The sequence below is a fragment of the Scophthalmus maximus genome, chromosome 13 (genome assembly GCF_022379125.1).
Source record: "Scophthalmus maximus strain ysfricsl-2021 chromosome 13, ASM2237912v1, whole genome shotgun sequence".
Classification (NCBI taxonomy): domain Eukaryota; kingdom Metazoa; phylum Chordata; class Actinopteri; order Pleuronectiformes; family Scophthalmidae; genus Scophthalmus; species Scophthalmus maximus.
In genome coordinates, this window is record NC_061527.1 from 13,244,470 (window position 1) to 13,266,386 (window position 21,917).

At 43.1% G+C, this 21,917-nt stretch overlaps 1 protein-coding gene across 2 annotated transcripts in view; it reads left to right on the forward strand.

Moving 5' to 3' along the window:
• LOC118317735 (voltage-dependent R-type calcium channel subunit alpha-1E) overlaps positions 1-21,917 on the forward strand; it is a 74,684-nt gene that overhangs the window by 13,335 nt on the left and 39,432 nt on the right. For both annotated transcript variants that reach the window (XM_035646670.2, XM_035646671.2), the window contains exons 3-5: positions 12,238-12,504; positions 18,379-18,484; positions 18,771-18,910. In XM_035646670.2, the coding sequence (XP_035502563.2) occupies positions 12,238-12,504; positions 18,379-18,484; positions 18,771-18,910 (513 nt within the window). The remainder of the gene's footprint in view (positions 1-12,237; positions 12,505-18,378; positions 18,485-18,770; positions 18,911-21,917) is intronic.

The window sequence follows — 21,917 nt, forward strand, 5'->3', positions numbered from 1 at the left end:
GAGTCAGACAGAAATTCAGGAGGGAAGACAGAGGGGTTTACAAAGTCTGCCTCTTAATCAGTCTGCCAGCATCTTATTCACATAATCTTATTCTCATTCGCCTCTCCAAAACCAAGCGAGTGTGTGATGGATGCTTCAAGAAGAGACATAATTGGACCACATGGTAATCTAAATGTCAGCCAACCCTTTTGCCCATTCTTACAGATTTTACTAAATGTGCTTTAGGGGCTCGACTGCACTCCTGGATTAATATTATCTCTCATTCAGGTGTGTTTTATTCTCCCTCATTGAGAAGATCTTCTGTGAGTGACTTAAATTCAGTTAAATGCACAATTTCTATAAAGGTCATCACCGCTTCGGCCATCAGTGTTTTACTACTTACGGTTTGACACTTTATCAAACCTGACCCTTTCTAATTTCATCAGGATACAGCTGAGAGGGAATCTTTCGCTACCTATATCGGTTTCCGTCTCCTTCATTATTGTCTTCCCATAAGTTCTAGACCAACACCAAGTGCAGTGTAAATGTCAGAGCCGTTTGTCATGAGTGAATTATTAATGACGACACGCTGAAAAGACATTTTCCACACCACAAAACCGTGTGTCTGTCAAACAATATGCCGAGTGGCGAAGGCAGCCTCTATTGAGAGCGAATGTGCTTCCAGGGGAAAATTGCAGAAGTGTTTGTTCACTCACACACTCTTTGACCATGTTTTTCATTTATTTCAAGCTGGCAAATTTGTTTTATGACGTGCATGTATTTGGTTTTGAGGCACTCGTGGTGGAGAGCTCCTCATTAACTGATAAACTGATGTATTGTTGCACTCATTCACTCACTCACCCTCCATTTCTCACTCTGTCTCCCTTTGTGTGTCTGTCTCCCTGTGTTTGGATGGAAAAATGTCGCAAACTGACACTGTTGTTGACCATCACAGAGATGGAGGGGGGCCCTGAGTTTCTGGGATGTGTCAGTCGATGATGGTGTCCGTCATGACTAAATGTAGCTCTGGGGTGTAAAATGAAGACAGTGAAGGGTTTGGAAAGAGTATTGGAGTGCAACAAAGGCGACAGAGTGAAGCGGTACGAACAATGTATGTCTACATGCCCCCATGTTGCCCTCTTATTTGTGAAAGAATGGTTTGCATAAAGCCCTTCTTTACATAATATCTTCTTGCTCTTATTAGAGCATAGTTGCTCTTGCACAGTTTTGATGATGAAAGACACTGCAAGGGTAAGATGTTACTTTTGAAATGGTCGAAGGGACATGAACTGAGTAATCGCAGCATGTCTGGTTCCATTCGAGCTTGAGACCTTTGTTACGTGTTATCTCTCGCCCAATGTTCCTGTCAGTCTCTATTGTCAGTACGAAGACAAAAATAAAAATCCCCCAAAACAAGTCTGTACAGCTGAAAGCTGAAGTTGCTACATGCTGGTAATGAAGAGGTAACCAAAGTTATTAGAATTCATCCTTAGGAGAACATGAATGTAGCAAATTGCATTGCATTCTATCAAATACTTTTCAACACATTTCACTCAGAACCTCAAATTCCAACCTCATGGTGGCACCGCAGGAAAAGCCAGGCACCCACCAAAGTCAGCAGGGTTCGGCGTCTGGGCACCATGAATTTCTAGTAAATTTCATGACAATCGTCCCGTGGTTGTTGAGATATTTTAGTCTGGATCAAAACCAAAGTGGGGCCGATACAATTTGTGATGTTGGTTCAGTGCGCAACACCATCAGATGGCCTACATCGCCTCACCCACAGAAGATCACCTGGGTGTCCTCATTCCCCTCTTCCCCGTTCTCTCAGTGATAGAGCATTAAGTGTTACTACCATGCATCTCTGGGCTCGTGCCCTGTTTCACTGACACCAGCTACAGTACGTCCCCTGAGGGAACTGAAATACGGCTTCTGGTCCTCCCAAGCAACAACACATGACGACAGCATGCTCTCTCATTTACTATTGCATATTCCCATTCAGATGTGCTTACGCACACACACACAGACGCACACACACAAACATGCACACACACAGTGTAAATGCACATGGTTTGTAGGCCATTGTGTAAACCAGCTTTTTATTAACTGTTTAATAAATAAAGAATATTATATTGGGAATTACTCACATGCTATAATCACGCTCCAGGCTCCGTGCCGGATGGAAATTTCCAATTGATTTGATTTCATTCTCAAAGGATGTATTTGCTAAAAAGTCTAGTTGTGTTGTCTGTGCTTCTGGAAAATAAACCCGGAAAGCTGCCAAAGCAGCACAGAAGATTAAGGAGTGCATCTTCTTTCAGCCTTTGTCTTAGAATAAAACACCTTCAGTGCATTGTTTTGAGTCGCTGAACAAATGATAATAACAGAATTTAGATGCACTCTGTCTCACAAAAAGGCTTATTTGAAGAAGAGATTAATTTTCAGATCTCTTCTGAGCAGTTTATTTGCTGTACAGGTTCTGCTGGGACATGATATGATATCTCCCTGTAATATAAAACCATTTAGCACAGGAAGCATTATGACCTGTTCTATATGTGTATGTGCTTGCAAGCAAATAAAAAACACAATACACTACAATGATGTTTCTCTACACACATTTAACCCGGCCCCCACCCCTTAAAGGGACAGGCTTCTACAGCTAACACGAGGGAGGAGGGATTTGGGTTTCGAATGTCTCTGTTGGTTGTCACATTGTAAAATGTTTAGTTGTAAATGAGAGAACCAATCAAATGATTATTTCCATATAAAAACAATCAGTCAAATCAATTGTTTCTTTGATAGAATCATTATAAATAATTCTGATAAGGCAGGATATGATCTGAATATATGAACTGAAACATAATACCAGTTCTCCAAACATACTGAAATTATAGCTGTCATTTGCTTCTTTGGAAATATTAAAGTCCTAATTGGCTGAGGACAATGAAGGTGCGCCATGCTATAGACCTTGAAATCTCTCCCCATCCCTTTATTCAAAGCTTCAGATTTAAATATCAAAGATAATTCTGCTGTGTTCTCAGAGCTCAGTGCTGTTTAGGTGGCTGGAGCAAATCATACCTTTGTAGTGCAACATCATTTCTTTCAGTCACCGATGCTTTTTGAGGCAATCAGGCTTTGCATGGAGCCGCGGCTATATCGACATTGTCTATTTTGGGCCCCTTAACTGTGATCACAATTCAGTGATGGGCTGGGTTGAAGTATATGCGGTTTGCATCGACATCCACACGTAAGCCACAGTTTGAGGCTAATATGCAGGGGAAACGAGGGGAACAAGCCAAAGACATGCCTTGTGTGTGTGTGTGTGTGTGTGTGTGTGTGTGTGTGAGAGAGAGAGAGAGAGAGAGAGATATTCATCACATCTGTATCCCCCCCAAAACCAGAGGGAGTCCAGTTGTTGCAGCTCTGTGACTTATGTTTTTCTGCAGGAAGTTGTGGCTCTGACAAATGGGGAGAAGGTTGCTGGGTAAGCAGAGTGAGTCCTCATCAATATCCAGCATAGCAGCGAACTGAGATTTCAGCGCCATGTTAGCGACCTCTAGTGGAGCATCTGAGAACTGCTCACTGCACAAACAGCCTCATGCGTGCATTCATAGAAAAAATTGATAGATTTTAGCCTGTGAGGAAATCATTTGTCTGTGGTTGTGATGTCATTTGGAAAGAATGGCTAATTATTTTGAAAGAGGCATCGTAATCCAGGGATCCACAGACCAGAGGATTGGAATTCAGTATTATTTATTCAGAGGTGCAATGACAACACGTTTTGAAGCTGTGTGTTAGTGTAATTTGGCTCACTCCTCCCCACACTGAAACCCCTCTTGCATGTTGAAACACAGATAAGGAAAAGCGGCGGCCGAGACTGCAAACACACAGAGAGCTGATGAATCATTCTTCTGTCTTTATCATCTCGCGCCAAAGTTCGATCTGCTCCTGTGTGTGTTAAATTTGCCCTGTTTAGCCCACCAGAGGGCATTCACAATCCACACTCTTTATGATTCACTGCTGCTTCAGTCGAGCTTGTCTGCACGGTGTGTTTTCCTTACCAGAGCAGCTGTCGCGTTTGAAGCCATCGGATAATTATGCGAGGGGAAATACCGTGCTGTGGTGTGAAAATCAAGCGTAGCCGATCTGCAGCCGCTGGGACAATCTGAGTGATCTGATTAAAGTCACAAACACAAAATCATTTAACACATAACCTTTAGGGGTTTGTTAAAGGATTTTATTGTTCTTAAGTGAGGGGCTTATTTAGATCCCAAATGCCTGTCTCTCGCATTTTCTATTTTCTTTCCTTTGCCTGCTCTATTCATGTATACTGTGCACTACACAGTCTTTCCCATGCAGGCCTCAAGGGTACCTTGCCAGCCGACCAGCCTACAAGCAATCTGCTTATGACAAGCCAGCCCTTACACACCTCTGGCAAATTTACAGCTGCCTGCCGACATTATTGATCTGCTGGGCTGCCAGTTTGATTCAGTCTAATTTGTAGCCAGGAAGATGTATGGACTAATGTATGGTTTAATTTTAAAAGTAAATGACTGCAGCACTAAGCAGTTGCTGCAAATTCCTTATTCATTGCTTTTTTTTACCGTTAGCACCACCTGATTCCGGTTATGATGGATTTCCATCGTATGGATTGAATGCTTTTTTCCCTCTCGCTTTGTTTTTTCCCTTTATATTTTCTGTGAAATGTTTAAATGTCTCTATTACCCAGTTGTGTAATAGAATTCTCCCAACCCCTACATCTGTTACTTTCAATGTACAGGCAAATTACATTTTCGTTTTTCTTTCTGCAAACCAGAAGGGTGCTCCAATTCCTCTCAAGCAACTTCCTGGGCCTTAACAAGAGTTGATATAACTGAAAAGGCTTGTCTGAGGTGGCAGCCTTGAAAAACTCTTCTAAAGGGAATTAAACCTAAAAGTATGCTTAGGTGATTATATAAGTGTCAATATCAATGCAATTTTTATTTGTTTTTTCTACTAACTAATTCTACTAACTATTTGTCTCATTTAAATGAAATATTGCTCTATTGTCATAATACTAGAGTTTCTGAAAAATATCTAAACAGGAAATGGAATTGTCTGTCCCATTAAATAATGCAGTACCTCTATTCGTCACTAGGTGGAGATAGTCTCCCAGCAATCTTATTCCTCACATCTTGACTGGATGAGATGGTTTTGCAGGATGAGGCAGATTTGAGGATAATAGCATCATGTGACAGTAATGTGAGTACACGTGAAAAAGTGTTTAATATGAAGCTAGTTTTTTGCATATTATTAGATATTAGACATCCACTTGCTCAATGGTGGAAGCTCTTTCAGTGACATACCTGCTATAACATTTAGTTATCTTTGCACAGTTGATTGCTCCATTAACTGTTTAATTATGACTTTCATGAATGGTGTGAGGCATCTCCTGGTGTGTCACTTAACAAGCTTTGATCCAAGTGTAAATTGAACAAAAGATAATCACTTAAAAATCATTCCCAACTTTTCTCTAGACAGGACAAACATTAAGTTACAGATCCGAAATGGTTGTGTTGCATTTGGATCATTAATATCTGTTTTGATCACTGCCACACTGTTGCTTTGACCATTCTCAACTCAATATGGCAGAAACCAGGTTAGGAACATGCTTGTGGACAGAATCGTTAAGACAACCGCCATAACTCAGCTCCCCATGGGGAACGAGGATTTATGTAGGTTATTCTATGAAATCTGGGGTTACAGCTATACAGATTTCTCGGGGCTGAGAATAGGGGCCACGTCAGTTCAGTTGCTAGGAAACAAGTAGGAGGAGGACAACAGTGGAAGGCAGAAATCTGGGTTGGGTAGCGATAGAGCGAGAGAGAGAGAGGGTAAGACAGCTGGAGAAATACAGGAAGGAGAGAGAGGCAGAGTAATTGTGCTGCAGGGTAAACGTGTTTCATCATATTTCCTTCAGGCGCTGATCAAGGCCAGGAACAAAATCATCAGGGCTGCTATTTCCATGCTGTATTACAGAGAGATGACTATCGATTCTGTCGAACCCACTTCTAATTATTCCTGTTTCTAAGATCAAAAACACTTTCCCAGAAATTCAAATGGTGGTTGATCTTTTCAACAGCTCGTTACTAACACACACTGAGACACACGCAAACACACACAGACACACAGACACACACACACACACACACACACACACACAAACACAGACACAGGTCCTCTCATGTTCCAAGCATTACCATGTCAATGAAGCTAAATATAGTCCAGTCTCCCGGCCCCTTCATCTTGCCCCATCGATGGGTCAGGCTTGGTCGTCTGTCTGTCCTTCTGTGTTTGACCTCAGCTTTTCTGTGTCACGGTGTAATCTGTTCTCAGGCCGACGGCACACTGACCCGGCACAACGGTTATTGTTGTGGAACTAGACGAGTTCAATGTGTTCTTGAAGGTTTGAGCATCACCCATTGTGCAAACTAATTAATGAAAGTGTGACTTTTGACACATACAGACGCATGTCAGTGCATTAAGTGGGTGTTATAATAGAACAATATCCAAAATATGGGCAGCAGTTTTTAGTATAAATATCTTTTATATCAATGTCTCAATACAGTCGTAGCAGTATGTTCAAACATATGTTGATCCTACTGTGCACCACCAGTCCACAGTCATGTCTATGAAACATGCATGAAATATGCAAAAACAGACTTATTTTTAGCCCATTAAATAGTATTTTTCCATGTGTGTGTGTTGGGGGGGGGGGGGGGTGTTACAAAGTGCAGATGCAAAATTAGACAGGTATCAGCGAAACCAGTGGAGGGGAAGTAAAACATGTAATCAACCAGTGTTCTTCAGAGACCTGCATTGAGAGGGAACCTGTAGTAGCTTCTTATAAACTAACACAATATTTGACTGTGTTCACTCACCGAACAAAGAGCAGACAGACAGGGAGTTATGGCTCCGTGTTCATTAATCCTCAAATTGAAGTTGAATTTGATGTTCGATGTGCTGCTGCCTCTCTGAAGCCACAGTACATCAGCTCCCTAGTTAATGTCAACTTGTTCACTCTTTCAACCAACCTCATCTCTCCTCTGGTTTGAGGTTGGACTTCTGTGTGTTTTTACTTGTTGCAGCAAATGTGGGTAACGTCACATCTTTTGCAGTTCAAGCTGGACAGCATCATCTCACCAGGGATGTCTTGTTGCTATAGGAACCGTTGTGGCAGTGACAGCTAGGAGGCAATTTTATGTTTGATTATCCTGTCAAGAGTCACAGAAACTTTCAAGCTGACTTTATCTCCTCGAGTGCTCAGTTTAAAACAAGTAAGTAAAGATTTTTGTGCACAATCAAAGCCTCTTTACTGTGAAGAATTGAATACACCCAGGATACTTATTTGTGTTAAAACCCACTGAACTAGATTAAATGTAGAGCAAAACTGGGTTGATTAGAAAAAAACAAAACTTCGGAAATTCTTCAGCAATGTAGAGGTGTTATGATTATAGTGCCTCCCTGTGTCTTTTTGATCTGCTCTTATATACCGTTACAGTTAAAGCCCCTCCCATGGCTGCCAACGAGCACGCTCTCCACACTGATGAAAACGTGATGACACGTCCAACTCGGACAGAGAGACAGACAGACAGACTGACTGACTCCTTGTCTGTCTCTCTGTCCGTCTGTCTGTCTGTCTGTCTGTCTGTCCGTCTCTCTGTCTGTCTGTCTGTCTGTCTGTCTCTCTGTCTGTCCGTCTCTCTGTCTGTCTGTCTGTCTGTCTGTCTGTCTCTCTGTCTGTCCGTCTCTCTGTCTGTCTGTCTGTCTGTCTGTCTGTCTCTCTGTCTCTCTGTCCGTCTGTCTCAGCACTGCCGTTTGAAAGGGTATTCCTTTATTCTTACACAGGTGAAAGCATTTCTTTTGTTCAGAGTTAATAATCAATAATCTGTTATTGTATGTCTTCTCTTTTGCAGAGTATATGTGGTCCCGGTGTCTATTGCTGAGTTGGGGCATGTCATGCGATGAAGCTGAAGTTGGCATAATGTTTCTGAATGTGATATTTTTACCAGACGACAGAACACGAGCTGCACAATTCCTCATTAATGTGTAGATGTCTCACTTCTCTGCTCCAAATCCTTGTTGAACCAAATCCCCCCCCCCAAAAAAATCAAAAAATCAAAAATCACACAAACTAGCCCCAAACTTATCTAACAAATCCAAATCAAAAATTGAATCAAAATCTGTAATCTAGCGTTTCGTGTTTCATTGAGGAAAAAGGTGTAGGTTACGAAAACATTGGTTTCTTGTCATTTATTTCTGGATCTATGTGGCTTGATATATGAAAATAGTTTGAGCTCTCACAGAAGTAGAATAAGGGTAAGTTGCCACTTTATTTACTCAACTATACAGGGAAGTGGACGATAATGACCAGGTTCAAATACCAACCCAAAGGGGAACCTTCGTTCTATTTTTGAATTGAAATCTTTGTTCACGCCTCAGTCCTGTGGCACTAAGTCCCATTAGCAGAGCAGGAACTGTCAACCGTGCTGTCATGACAGCGGGAAACCATAGTAACCGCAGGTTACTCAGCTAGATTTTTTCAAGCTAGACATCTTTTACAGCAAGAGATTTCCCAACATTTACACAATGTCTACGATGTCCCGTTAGATGCCAGTTCTTCAGCAGTATTTACCTTATATAACTTTGCTGTTGTTGTCATTGATTTGTTTTTCTTTAATTTGTCTTCATAGTATGCTGTTTGTATACAGCCCACAGCCTGGTTACGGTTTGACCCGATTTTCAGCTTTTGCAGTAAAATATATTATGGGTTTCTATAAATTTTTAAAAAGACGTTCTTCCACCCCCTTTGAGAACGATCTCGACTGGGATTTCTCACGGTTCTCTTGCTTTGAATGATCAATTTGTTCTTTTGAATCCTAAAGTGTTTCAAACATCTGAAAATATATTCTCTCCTTTGCAAGAACTTGACACTTGTCTCTGTACTCGCAGTAAATATAATATGTTATTTAATGAATTTGCAGGAGATCATACAAAAGTTCATTCATATACAAAAGTTCATTCATACACATTCATGTACACATGCATACAAAAGTTGGGGGGAGCCAACAGAGCCACAGCCACTGCAATATATTCTTTTTTAATTACAGATGAAAAAAGCTGATTCAAAGCATCATCAAAGATACTCTAACCTCTCGCTCTCTGCCTTTTTACATTGAAGAACCATCATCCGTCCACCTCAAATCATCCGGCTAACACACAATTACCATAATTCACCCCTCAACTCTCAGCCAAGGAAGCTGTGACTGCTGCTGCACTCTCTCACACTGGCAGCAAACAATGAAATGGTATAACTCGCTTACTGCTTCACAGACTAAGTGGAGAAATTGACGTTTCACCCGGAACAAAACAACAAAAACAAGTAAAATGTGATTTTTCTAAAGCATTTTTTTTTGTGTCTAACAAGATGACGTCAGTTGTCTGTCTTTTCTGCGTTCTATTTTGGATGTCCATAATGAGTCGGAGGCCACACACCATTGAACACTTGCCTCCGTCACACCACTGTCACTAAATACCCATCAGTGTCAGCATTGTGCTTAATGTCTCCTGCGGTATCATCATACCTCATATGCTTCATATCTTTTGTGGTGGCTTTTTTTCTGTAGTGCTCCGTTCCCTCATTTAAAGGATGATGCTGTTGTCAAACACTTTTCGAGTGAAGAAGTAAATCTTCTAAAATAACAGGACACAACTTCCTAAAACATCTGGGAACTGTATACACTTCAGTAAACATTTCTCAAACAGGAGTAAATGGTGCATTTCAGCGGCACATAAATACACATTGAATCTTGATCGTTACTGTACCTCCTCCTAGTAGGTTATGGGATTGGTTTGGTTGTTTTTGTTTGTTATCAGAATTGCTCAGAAACCTTACAGAGAGGTTACAGTATGCATGATTTTTGCATACATGATTTTTTGAGTAGGGCAAAGCAATGGAACACATGTATGTATTTACAATAAGTGTCTGATTGGGCTTGTAATTTATGACTAAAAAGACTAAACAAAACATTTACAGTTCATATTCAGGATGACGCAAAAGATAAAGCAGACTGTGTGTCTATGTTTGTATGTATTATACTTGAATTATGATTATACTTGAATTAATTAATGTAGATTTGTTGACAGTAAGAAAATAACAACATAACCAGAACTATGCCTTCATTGCTTCCTCTATAGTCAGGTTGGGTCCTGCCCCCCACCCTGCACGTCCTTGATTGGAAAAAAAAACCCCCATCTCATCCTCATGAGAGTAGATGTGATCACTTCCAGCCAGCACGCAGCAGCAGCACCACTCCCCCTCACTATTATGCCTGGCAATAGTAGGTTTAAACCCTGTAATTAGCCAAAGACACTCGCTGCTGTCCTCCTGAGTGCTGCTGCTGCTGCTGCTGGGCTCATTTCACAACAGGTGTCTGCCCCCCCCCCCCCCGACATCAGGATCTCATACGTGACCAGAATCCACTGCGCTCGCCTTGACGCGTGACCGCGCAAGGTTGAACAACATGTCAAATCGAATACCACAGCGTGGAGATGACCAGTCACAACAACAACAACAACAACAAAAAACTGTAGTCATCCCACAGTAGAGTTTATTAATGTGACTATAAGAATTCTGTTGAATGTCTGTCACTGCCTGTCAGTAATGTGCTCCAACTGCACGTGCAGGGCTGGAGAGGGTTGGACAAGGGTGGACAGGGCTGGACAGGGGTGGAGAGGGCTGGACAGGGGTGGAGAGGGTTGGACAAGGGTGGACAGGGCTGGACAGGGGTGGAGAGGGTTGGACAAGGGTGGACAGGGTTGGACAAGGGTGGACAAGGGAAGACAGGGTTGGAGAGGGTTGGACAAGGGTGGACAGGGCTGGAGAGGGTTGGAGAGGGTTGGACATGGCTGGAGAGGGTTGGACAAGGGTGGACAGGGCTGGAGAGGGTTGGAGAGGGTTGGACATGGCTGGAGAGGGTTGGACAAGGGTGGACAGGGCTGGAGAGGGTTGGACAAGGGTGGAAAAGGGAAGACAGGGCTGGAGAGGGTTGGAGAGGGTGGACAGGGTTGGAGAGGGTTGGACAAGGGTGGACAGGGCTGGAGAGGGTTTGAGAGGGTTGGACATGGCTGGAGAGGGTTGGACAAGGGTGGACAGGGTTGGAGAGGGTTGGACAAGGGTGGAAAAGGGAAGACAGGGCTGGAGAGGGTTGGAGAGGGTTGGACATGGCTGGAGAGGGTTGGACAAGGGTGGACAGGGCTGGAGAGGGTTGGACAAGTGTGGAGAGGGCTCGAGAGGGTTGGAGAGGGTTGGACAAGGTTGGACAAGGGTGGACAGGGGTGTGGAGACTAAGAGGTGTGTCGATCCTGTCTCATCGTAGGAGACACCGTTGTCCTCTCTCCTCCGGCTCTCGCAGTGTGGGGTAGAACGAGGGGGGAGATGCTTCCCTCACCATCCCGCTGCAGACGAGGCGGATGGAGGATTCTCTTTTCTTCTTTGTGACGCGTATAGTTTCATTCGCGGCGTTTTTTTTGGGAACATGTTGAAAATGCCAAAGTTTCCCCCCCTTTTCTGTGTTTGCTCGTCGCGCTCGGACACGTGCGGTAGGACCGTGCTCATGCGGTAGGTGGTCCCCGGGGGAGAGGATGAGGGGAGACAGGACTGATGGTGTGCTCTGAATCAGTCAGTGGACTGCTGCTAGATTAGGATGAACCTGCTCCTCGCCTTGTCGCGGAGCCGGAGGATGGCTGGAGACCCGACCTGTTGCAGCTCCTCTCTCGGCTCTCTCTCCGCTCTTTGAATGGATGAAACGCTACAAAAAAAATACAAAAACCGAATCCGTTGTCACAAGTCCCTCTGAGATCACGGATTCGTTAAATGGAGCGGAATTGAATTACTTTTTTGGATTTGTTTCCCCTTTTTTTCTCTCTCTCTCGCAGAGCGCACTTGCTGCTTTTGCACGGCTCCTCATTGGACACGGTATATCCGCACATGTTTCTGGTTTGATTTAGAAGTTTTCCGTGTTTTTTTTTGGCCAAGAGAAGTGGCGATGGACTAAGACTGGTCCGGATCTCGACGCATGCCGCGCACGCACCGAGCGCAGCCGCACCGCACCGCGCCGCGCCGCGCCGCACCGCGCCCTGCTCTCCGGGGGAACACAACGTCCTCCACCGCCTCTCCCGTCTCACTCTGTCCCCTCCCGTGTGGTTTGCTTCCGACAGAATGGCCAGGTTCGGGGACGACGTCCCGGCCCTGTTGAGCTCCGGGGATGGAGGGTCCGAGCGCAACCGGACCCGCGATGGCACGGCCGTGTCCACAGGTGGCGTCTCCCCGGCCTTCAAGCAGACCAAAGCGCAGCGCGCCCGCACGATGGCCTTGTACAACCCCATCCCGGTCCGGGAGAACTGCTTCACCGTCAACAGGTCGCTCTTCATCTTTGGCGAGGACAACATAGTCAGGAAGTACGCCAAGAAAATCATTGAGTGGCCATATCCTTTTCTTCTTCTACTTCATGGTGGGAATAGGCTGCAAACACACTTATCCAACATGCGCAAGGAGTCATGGGAGTAAAACACAAAAGGTGGGACAACTGTCTTCCAATTGGTCAGTAAACGATCATTTTATGCCCCTCAAGCAGTACAATTGTCTCATATTTCATAATTGAAATAGTGTTCACAATTGTTTAGGTCAAAAAACAAAACAGTCTCATTATCTCAAATGTTGCCCTTAGTTTCTCTATGCAACGATGACTGAGACATTTCAGCACCATGGACAGCACATAGCACAATAACCAGCCTACACACACACACACACACAGTTCAGTTTGAGTGAAAAAACACTTCTTTGGTTCATATCATATCAGCTGATAGATTAATTGAAAAGGAACACAGTCCAACACAATACTGAAATTAGGAATTGAGAAAAAATAAAACAAGACATGATAAAATAAGTGAAATCAGACCTCTTGATTTTGCCACTAGCACTGTTGTACTATTCTGATAAAACAATAATCCGAAAGTGGATTGAATTTTATATACAGATTATTCAGAAGAAGAAAAAAACTATTGACACAAAATCTACAGCAGAAGAGGAGGAGTTGACAGTGGAAAGTGGATTAGTGGAACACAGAGGAGGTTCTCCATATATGGCACAAATATTTTGTGTCAACAAAAGACTATGAAGACCTGCTGCCGTCATACGCCAAACTCAACTAGAGCCGTGATGAATGGTGGATTAACGGTTCAGTTAATGGACAGAAAATGAATTGGCAACTATTAAGATCATCTTTTTATAAACTATCAAGGAACATTGAAAAAAGACAACACTAAACTTTGGAAGACATATCATCGGAGACACTGGGAAATTGTGTTACATTGATTTGCTTCCCTAACTCGCTCTATATTACATAACACTTATATTTGTTTTCAGTAGCACTGTTGCATTAATAATTGTGTGGCTGCTTTCTCGACCCTAATGACTCGCTCTTCGATTGCTGCAAAGGGAGAGACTGTGTTCGCTCTTCTGGTTGCTGAGGAGAACGACCACACGCGAATGTCCGTCAGTGGCGTGTTGGTGCAGCTCACCAGGTGTGTGGGCCAGGTGTGGCCTCTTCCCTCCCATTGTTCAGCTCCATTCAGCAGCTTCCTGACTGACTGACTGGCCTGCTGCTGATTTTGAAAAACTCAGTAAATAGAATGAGTGTGCGCTCATTGTTGATGGCGGGCCGTAGTCTTTCTGCGTTTGTTGTTTTCTGGGTTGGCCCGTCCTTTGAGTTGGTTAAAAATAGAAACAGGGTGGATTTCGATCAGCACCCGAGGACAAGGGTTTTGAAGTGTGTATTGTAGATAGTTCAGTGGTCGCGTCATGAACAGTAATGTTTCCTTCACAGTACCTGCAGGCACATACATGTGCTACTCTGTGGCTTTAAATCTAAATATTGTGTGTGTGCAGTCGTGACCCGAAGCAAAGCAGCCAGACTGAACAACCTCCAGGTTAATGTGCCTTCTGCGGAGGGAGGGTCTCATTACATCTAATGAGCTCTACTGTATCTGATTAACAGACATTAACAGAAATTATGTGTAATGATGTCTGATCGCTGTGCCATGTGCTATTATAGCTTATAATTACTCACAGAGTCCTACTATATTATACTGTTGCATAAAATATACTGTTGATGTGGTTTGGTTAGGGAGTGATGCTGAGCCGCGTGATGTTGTATTCTGGGCTGTGTCCACTGTGATGCTGTGATGAGAGTTCTCAATTCACTGTGAGACTCATGTTTACAGTGTGAAGATTCATATATAGCGAAGAAGCACAACGCGTTTTGGTTGTGCTTTAGTCTGCGTATTCTGCGTAGAATCCAGTCAGCTGTCCATTACATTATTTGGCATGCAAATTAAATCATTTCTATCATTTATCTTAACAGTCGTAACCCCTAATCAGACCTTTAAAGACCATGTAAGATATCATCATTTTATTAAGATAATCAAATGATTGGTCCAGTACCTTTCTAAGTAAAAATGGTAAACACTCCATGGGTTCAGCTCCTCAAATATCAGGATATGAAGCTGTCCAATGCAACAGTTTGTAAGAGATATTTGGTTTTGGACTCTTTGTAAGACAAGACAGATGAAGAAACGTTTACCCAGGATATTTTTCTCTCTTTTCTGATATTTTGTTGACAAAAAGAGTCGATAATAAAGTGAATCATTAGTTGCAGCCCTACTCTCATTGTCTACAACTCAAAGGAGCCTCCACAGGGATTGAAGTACAAGCGCGCACGATCTCAGCGGGCCACCTCGTAAAGGTCAGCCTTGTGTTTGGAGCACAACTTGCCGCTGTCACTGCACCGCAAGAGGCTCCCTTTTTTCTCAATTAACGGCAGATGATCGATTCAGAAATTATCCAGAGGCTTGTGTGGTTTGGGTTTGTAATACTGGAGCCAGCGAGAGACGTATGTGGACTAACAAGAGCACATTGCACTTTGTTTCGATGTTAATCTGAGTGCATTTTCCTTTTTTATATCCATTTGTACAAGATCACAGGAAGATTGGGTGATTATAGAGGTGTGCACATGTGTGCGCGAGTCTCGACTGTCAGTCTATCCGCTTGTGGTTGCTTTCGATAATGAAGCACACGACCTGAGCGTAGTGTGGCAGGCCTGGTGAGGACTGGCAGCTGCTGCTCCTCTCTGATCCCCACTGGGATCCCCCACAGCGGGAAGTTTCCCATTGAGAAGGTACACCTCTGAATAATTGATTGTTGGATTTAATAGTTTGTTTCATCCGGGCGCACAGGAAAAACAATGCAAGAGTAAGATGTGCTTGCTGGTTGTGAAACTACGTTTTTAAGGTATAAAAAAGTTTTGGTATTCAACAGGACACGTCACTGCTGTCACATAAAACATGTTTTAGACACATAGTGGAGTCCAAAAGTCCACTTTCCACTGCACTTGAATGAGAAAGAGTCAGTAGTTCTCCCTTGGAGGCCTCAGCAGGATTTAAAATGCACAGATTGTAATTTCATTGAGTGAGCATTTTAGGAATTCTCTGCGTGTTGCATATGCTTCCTGAGTCAGTTAAAACTGGAGAAAGTCCATTCATTCCCCTCTAACTAATTTGCATCCTTGCATGACGACTGGAAATGTAAAATAACCAAACAACTACCCTCATGTCCAACACTAGTGTAGTTAAGGTCCTACTCTCATTATTTCCAATTATAATAAGTGTATCTGCTTATTGCTTGCTTTAGAAAAAATGTGAAACCAGCGTTTAGAGTGAATTCAGCTCAGCCTGTGGCATTCACTTAAAACACATGCTGCAGATATTTAGCAGATTTCCAATAATCCCAGCTCAGATTGCCTCTCTGCAACAATAATCACAGGGCTTGGACCCAGTCTGGGCTTGAGCGCGTTCACAGACGCGCAGAGCATCACACTCTGTCTCGGTGTCTATTTTTACACGCATGTTTGAGGAATCGAGGCAGGGAGCCGGCGTCACTGTGACTCTCAAGATTGCTCACGAGACACCTCGTTGCTAAAGCTGGTAGACGATCCATGATTCCCGTCACACACACCAACTGGCATCCAGGCTCTTGGGCAAACATCTCAGAACACTTATTTTGTTTGACTACTTCAACAAGCTACAGAGGCCATTCACCCAATGAGCAATACATTACAATACATGGCAATACAATGTTTGTGTGTATATGTATGTAAAGGGTAGTTTGTAGTTAGCCTGAGCTCTATGGGGCTTTTAGCACATTGTATTTACATGATATAAGGTGCTAAAATTAAAGAGACTGGTCCAACAAAAGAAATTGATCTTCAGGTATCTTTAGGTAGAACAATTGGAATAAATATGTCAACAATATTCATGTAGTTTGCATTATGAATTAAGAAATTAGCTGGTTTTGACCTCATATGGTCTCTTTCATAAAAACATATGACACCAACTTCTGGTTCCATCACACAATTAACAAAAAACAACTTTAAAACAGTTTTGAACTATATATTTTTTAGAATAATAGAAACATATGAAGGCATGACCTTTTCTTCCTGTAATCATATTTCGACTATAGTTTTATATTGTTGACAATGATAAAAACATTTCTCCAGCTAACGCCTTTGACATATATGTGTGTGTGTGTGTGTGTATGTGTGTGTGTGTAATCAGCTGCCGTCTTATGGCATTGACTTTTGGCTGGACGGGAGGTCTGTTGCCGTGGATACCTGTCTCCTCTTTCCATCGTCATTTTCTCTCTTCTCCCCATTCTTACCCATTCCTGTTTGTTGTGTGTGTTGGATGGGATGACTGTAGGGTGTGGCGTCTCGCTGCTGCTGAGATCTTTCTGTGAGGCTAAAGTGATGCTCATTATAGCACAGGAGTGAATAAGAAAAAAAGATGCTCTTCAAATTTTGGAAATATACAAACACATCTTAAAACAGCCCCTCGGCCTCAGACACATAAAATGCCACTTCTTTACTTTTTGTGTTCGTGCTCATCCTCTACTGTTTGCTGATGGCTGCTAAATGGTTTTCTTTTTCCAAAAGCTCTCAGCAATTAACTTGCAAGCACTGAGTCACTTTGTGGCACAGCCAAGGTTTAAGTTAGAACTCCTGGGGCTAAGGTAGTATTCACTCTGCTTATTTAGCCTCTCATTGCTCAGATGTCCCTGAATAACCCTGCTGTATACAACTGCCAGTGCAACATCGATCTGTCCGGTGTCGATCTTATTTGGTCCCATCGCCTCCTCCTCCTCACCCACCTGTTCCACAATCTTCTCACTCTCGACATAACCGTCATCTTCTCCTCCACTGATCACCCTTCATTGGCCTCATCATTTGCTCCTGTTCCATTCTTCCGCCCTCCCTCCCCTCGCACTCTGTGCAGATTTAAGCTCCCTTCCTTCCTTCCTTCCTACCTCTCCCTCACATAACCAGGAGAGAGGGGACTGCCCACGCACAGAGCATTAAATAAAGAGCACATTGCAGGCTTGGCTCAAACCCAGAGCAGCAACAGTTCAACTGACAATCTGTACAGGTCCCACAGAACAGACTGTCAAAACTTGTAGCAAGGGTCACAGTGTCTTATGGGGTCACATCTCAGGCCCACCCACTCATCTCTCCTCGATTAACCTCCTGTGGGTGTGTGTGCGTGTGTGTGCGTGCACATGTCTTTGTGTTGCTGTCGGTTGCAGCTGACCTCAGATATGGTGCAGCCTGTGACTGGTTGTGCATACAGCCCCCGGTCTTATTACATTCCAGATTAATTCTGTTTCATACAATGAAATTAATGTTAGCTTGTCGAACTTTGCTTACATGACATTGTTAATGCAGCACTGCTGCGCTTGATTTACTGTAATTAAGTTAATATTTTTAAATATATTAATCTCTTAATCTACCTAAAATAATGGATGTTCTCTGCGATGTTTAAATATATGTATATCTAGTTTCACACATTTGCTGAAGCGCTGTTGTGCTGTGATGAATGAAGCACATCACATTTGAGTTTGACTGTGACCTAGACACTGAGAGCTTTCTCTGCATCTGTCTGTTTGCTTTTTGGTAAGTCAGCTTTATGTCACTTAAACACATGACTTAAAGGATAGGGCTTTTCTTATTGTCAATAAGAAGATATTAGCTGTTGATAAAATGTACGTAGTAAATAGATTTGACCTGAGAGCCACAGGCAGAGTAGTTGATACTGGGAAGCTGACGATGTCACGATGATGTTTGGTTTTGATCTTTTCATGGGATTTGTTTGCAAAAAAAAGTCAAAATATATATAACCAACAGCCCTATTACTAGAATTTCAATATAAAATCATTTTGCTACATTAAGTTCTTTAACTTCAGCCTTCTACTCCATTCGAGTACATGATCCTCACCACCATAATCGCCAACTGTATCGTCTTGGCCCTGGAGCAGCACCTTCCTGGAGAGGACAAAACACCCATGTCCAAGAGACTGGTGAGAAATTCACACATGGAAACATCTGGAAGCACACACACACACACACACACACACACACACACACACACACACACACACACACACACACACACACACACACACACACACTTCAATCCTCTGTGTAGTTGCTTGAAATTCAATGAACAGGTCTATTCTGCCTGTGATGAAAAAATGTAACCCCAGTCTTGACACACACCTGCAACCAACGTGCATCAATTTATAATCATATAACGAAAATAATAACCATGGTTTTTTTCACTGCATGCTTGCTTTGCATTAACAGGAAAAGACAGAGCCCTACTTCATCGGGATGTTCTGTTTTGAGGCCGGGATAAAGATCATCGCCTTGGGCTTTGTATTTCATAAAGGCTCCTACCTCAGGAACGGATGGAACGTCATGGACTTCATCGTCGTCCTCAGTGGGTGAGTGTGTGTGTGTGTGTGTGTGTGTGTGTGTGTAACAGGATTATGAATTGAAAGGATGGTGGTTTTGTGAGATTTTTTGCACACAGTGTTCTTGGGTCATTCCTAATTGTTGGTTTGTTTGTTTTTATATATGCAGCTCAGTTATTTCTGGCAGGTTTGCTGTTCCAGTATGAGTGTCTGCTTCCCTTTATGCTTGTTGCTCTTAAACTCCTACACACGGGAAATATTTTTGGATTTATTTTGCCAACTGAAAAGGGGACGGCGGTTGGAGGTTTTAGTGATGAATGGTGATGGAAACCCATGTCATTGGAGACCTTTTTCTCATTGTTGGTTTTCACTCCCACTAAAAGCAACCCACAGTCTGTCTCCATGTCTTCAGAGGTGGTAATTAAGAAAATAGAATAAGAAAAGAAAATAATTGATGGATTAATCCGTAATTTAAATAATTGGTAGTTACATTCTTAATGTAACCATACCATTGGTTTGTTTACACGTAAACCCCAGAGGTCACTTTTCATTTCAGCCTGAGTTAAGTAGCCGTGGACTGTCGTGAGGTGGTCACGGCTCATGAACCATCACCTCTCTCTATCTACTTACAGTTCATCATTTACACTGAAGTTAAAGACCCACGGGAGTTTCTGTTTCCAGTTAGTCGGTTCTGTGGGGAAAAGTTGATTTATATAAAGGGCATTTCAAACCATTTACAGGAGAGGGAGGCGCCTCACCCTCAGGGCAGACATGTTTATGGTTTTAAAGGAGGAACTTGATGAGATATCAGATTAACCTTGACACTCTCTTCTCCCTCTCTCTCTCTCTATGTCTCTCTCTCTCTCACACACACTCACACACACAAACACACACACTCTGCTGTGATATAAATCAATTCACAGGACAAAAATACAAAGGGTGGCAGACAAGGTTCTTAGAGAATTCTACATAATTCTGGCTGTTCAATTATTAATGAGGCTCAGGCTTCCTAACGATGCTCCACTGTCGGGGAGCGGAGGAGGGAAGTGTATTGCTAAGTGATGTTGAAGATTGTAGGGAAGGAATAGTCAGAGAGCCCCTCCCCCCTCTCCAGCATGTTGATCAGTTGATGTTTGGCAGGGGTGAGGACAGTCGGCCCCACGGCAACTCACCACACGACCAAAATTAGACGCTTTATTAGAACCCAGTGAGACAGACACATGCTAATGGATCCTCTAATCTTACCTGCCTGAAAAGGGACAGGGAGGAAGAGACTGAAGTCTCCGGAGGCTCTCCCAACGGAGACAGATGGATGAGGCAGCACTTATTGATGTGTTGTTTTCTTCTGGTTAGTGTTTCCTGAGGCATTTGACTCACTCCAGAAATGGGTTTGAATTCAGCTTTGGCCCTTTGCTGCATTCCATCCCCTCCCTCCCCTGCTTTTCCTGTTGCTATAAAAAAAAAATAGTTTAAAGAAGACATGACAAACAAATGTCTTAAAATGCATTTACATAGGATTTTCAGCAACAGACTTTTGGAATATCTATCAAATGGCAGGTTCTGGTGTCATTCACCATAAGCCTTCTCTGCAATTTACTGAGCTATAATTTGGTTGTAAGATGAAGGAACAGTAACAAAAACAAACAAAAAGTGGTAAAAGTGATTTTAATATATAAAACAGCTAAGGCCCTAATACGTCACTTATGTGCTGAAGGTTGAATTTGAGCAAATGATTTGATCTCAGGGAGGAGACCTACTCGATCTGGAAGAAATGAGCTTCCAGGTTTCATTTTATTAATAGTCAGCATGATGAAGTGCAGCTGCAGATAGATTTCTCTCTAAATTATCATTCTGGCCTCAGCAAAGATAAATTAATGATAATGTTCTTGCTCTATCTGTCTCTCTCTCTCACACACACACACACACACACACACACACGAATTCCCTCACCTACAGGCCATCGCTTGTGGTTTGCAACCTTATTAGAGAGTGAATGAAGCTTATGAGATCTGCTAATATTAGATGAGTCACCAGCGCTGCTTATCAGTTAGTAATTAGGAAGCCTCTGCAGAGAGGAAGGGTCACAGACTGTGTCGCAGATACACTACGGACCCCCACACAATCGCCACAAGCAGCATGCCTCCAAATTCACATGGTATAATCGCTGATTCAAATAAGAAAAAGCCCTAAGATAAACCATGAAAGAGACAACCGACAACTTCCATGCACCTAGTGGTTCCAACCAATATAAGCATGGATTGTGTCGTTATTCTATTGCCATTACACTGTGCAACCAGTTTTAACATCATAATGACAAGTTTAAGCCAAAAAGTTAGAAGGAAAGAACCTTCTAGATACCTCGTCTCCTCGAGTCACGCAGGTAGGAACCTTAATTTCACTGTGTTACAGAGTGTTTTGCCCATAGAGGAACAACACCTGACTGACTACAACACTTGCTAACCTTTCCTCCATGGATACCCCTGACTCACGCAGCAGAATGTGCAAACATGTGTAATTACAGGGGCATTTGCTGACAGTGTCAACGTTGGAGGCCGTGATTACCTCAGCAAGCTGCCTGGCTGTTTTCAAGATGGTATTACACAGAGAAAGTGAGAGGAGGGGCGTTCAAGCAGATGGCTGTTTCCTCAAAGGATGCTGTCGTGTAGCTGAGGAGTGTTGTGATTGAAATTCGCTTCTCAGGCCATCACGCATGCTTCCCAAGCAAATCACTGCTGCTGGCAAGGCAAGCTGTGAGGGAGAGTGAGAAAAAACAGAAGGACTGAGAACCAGGAGAAAAACATGGCAGGAGCAAAGACAAAGAGAGTGAAGAGATAGAGCAGGAGGAAATAAGAGGGATGCCTCTGTGCGTAATCTCATACATGTTAATTGGCACCTTTGCAGTCTCATTCGCTGGCAAGCCCTCCATTAGACTGGCAACAGTTGGCAGAGGGCGACGCCCACCAAGGGTTTGTGTCATCACTCTGTGCCAGACACTTGGGTCGGGAGGTGGGGGTTGGTGAGAATGAAAGCTGAGGAG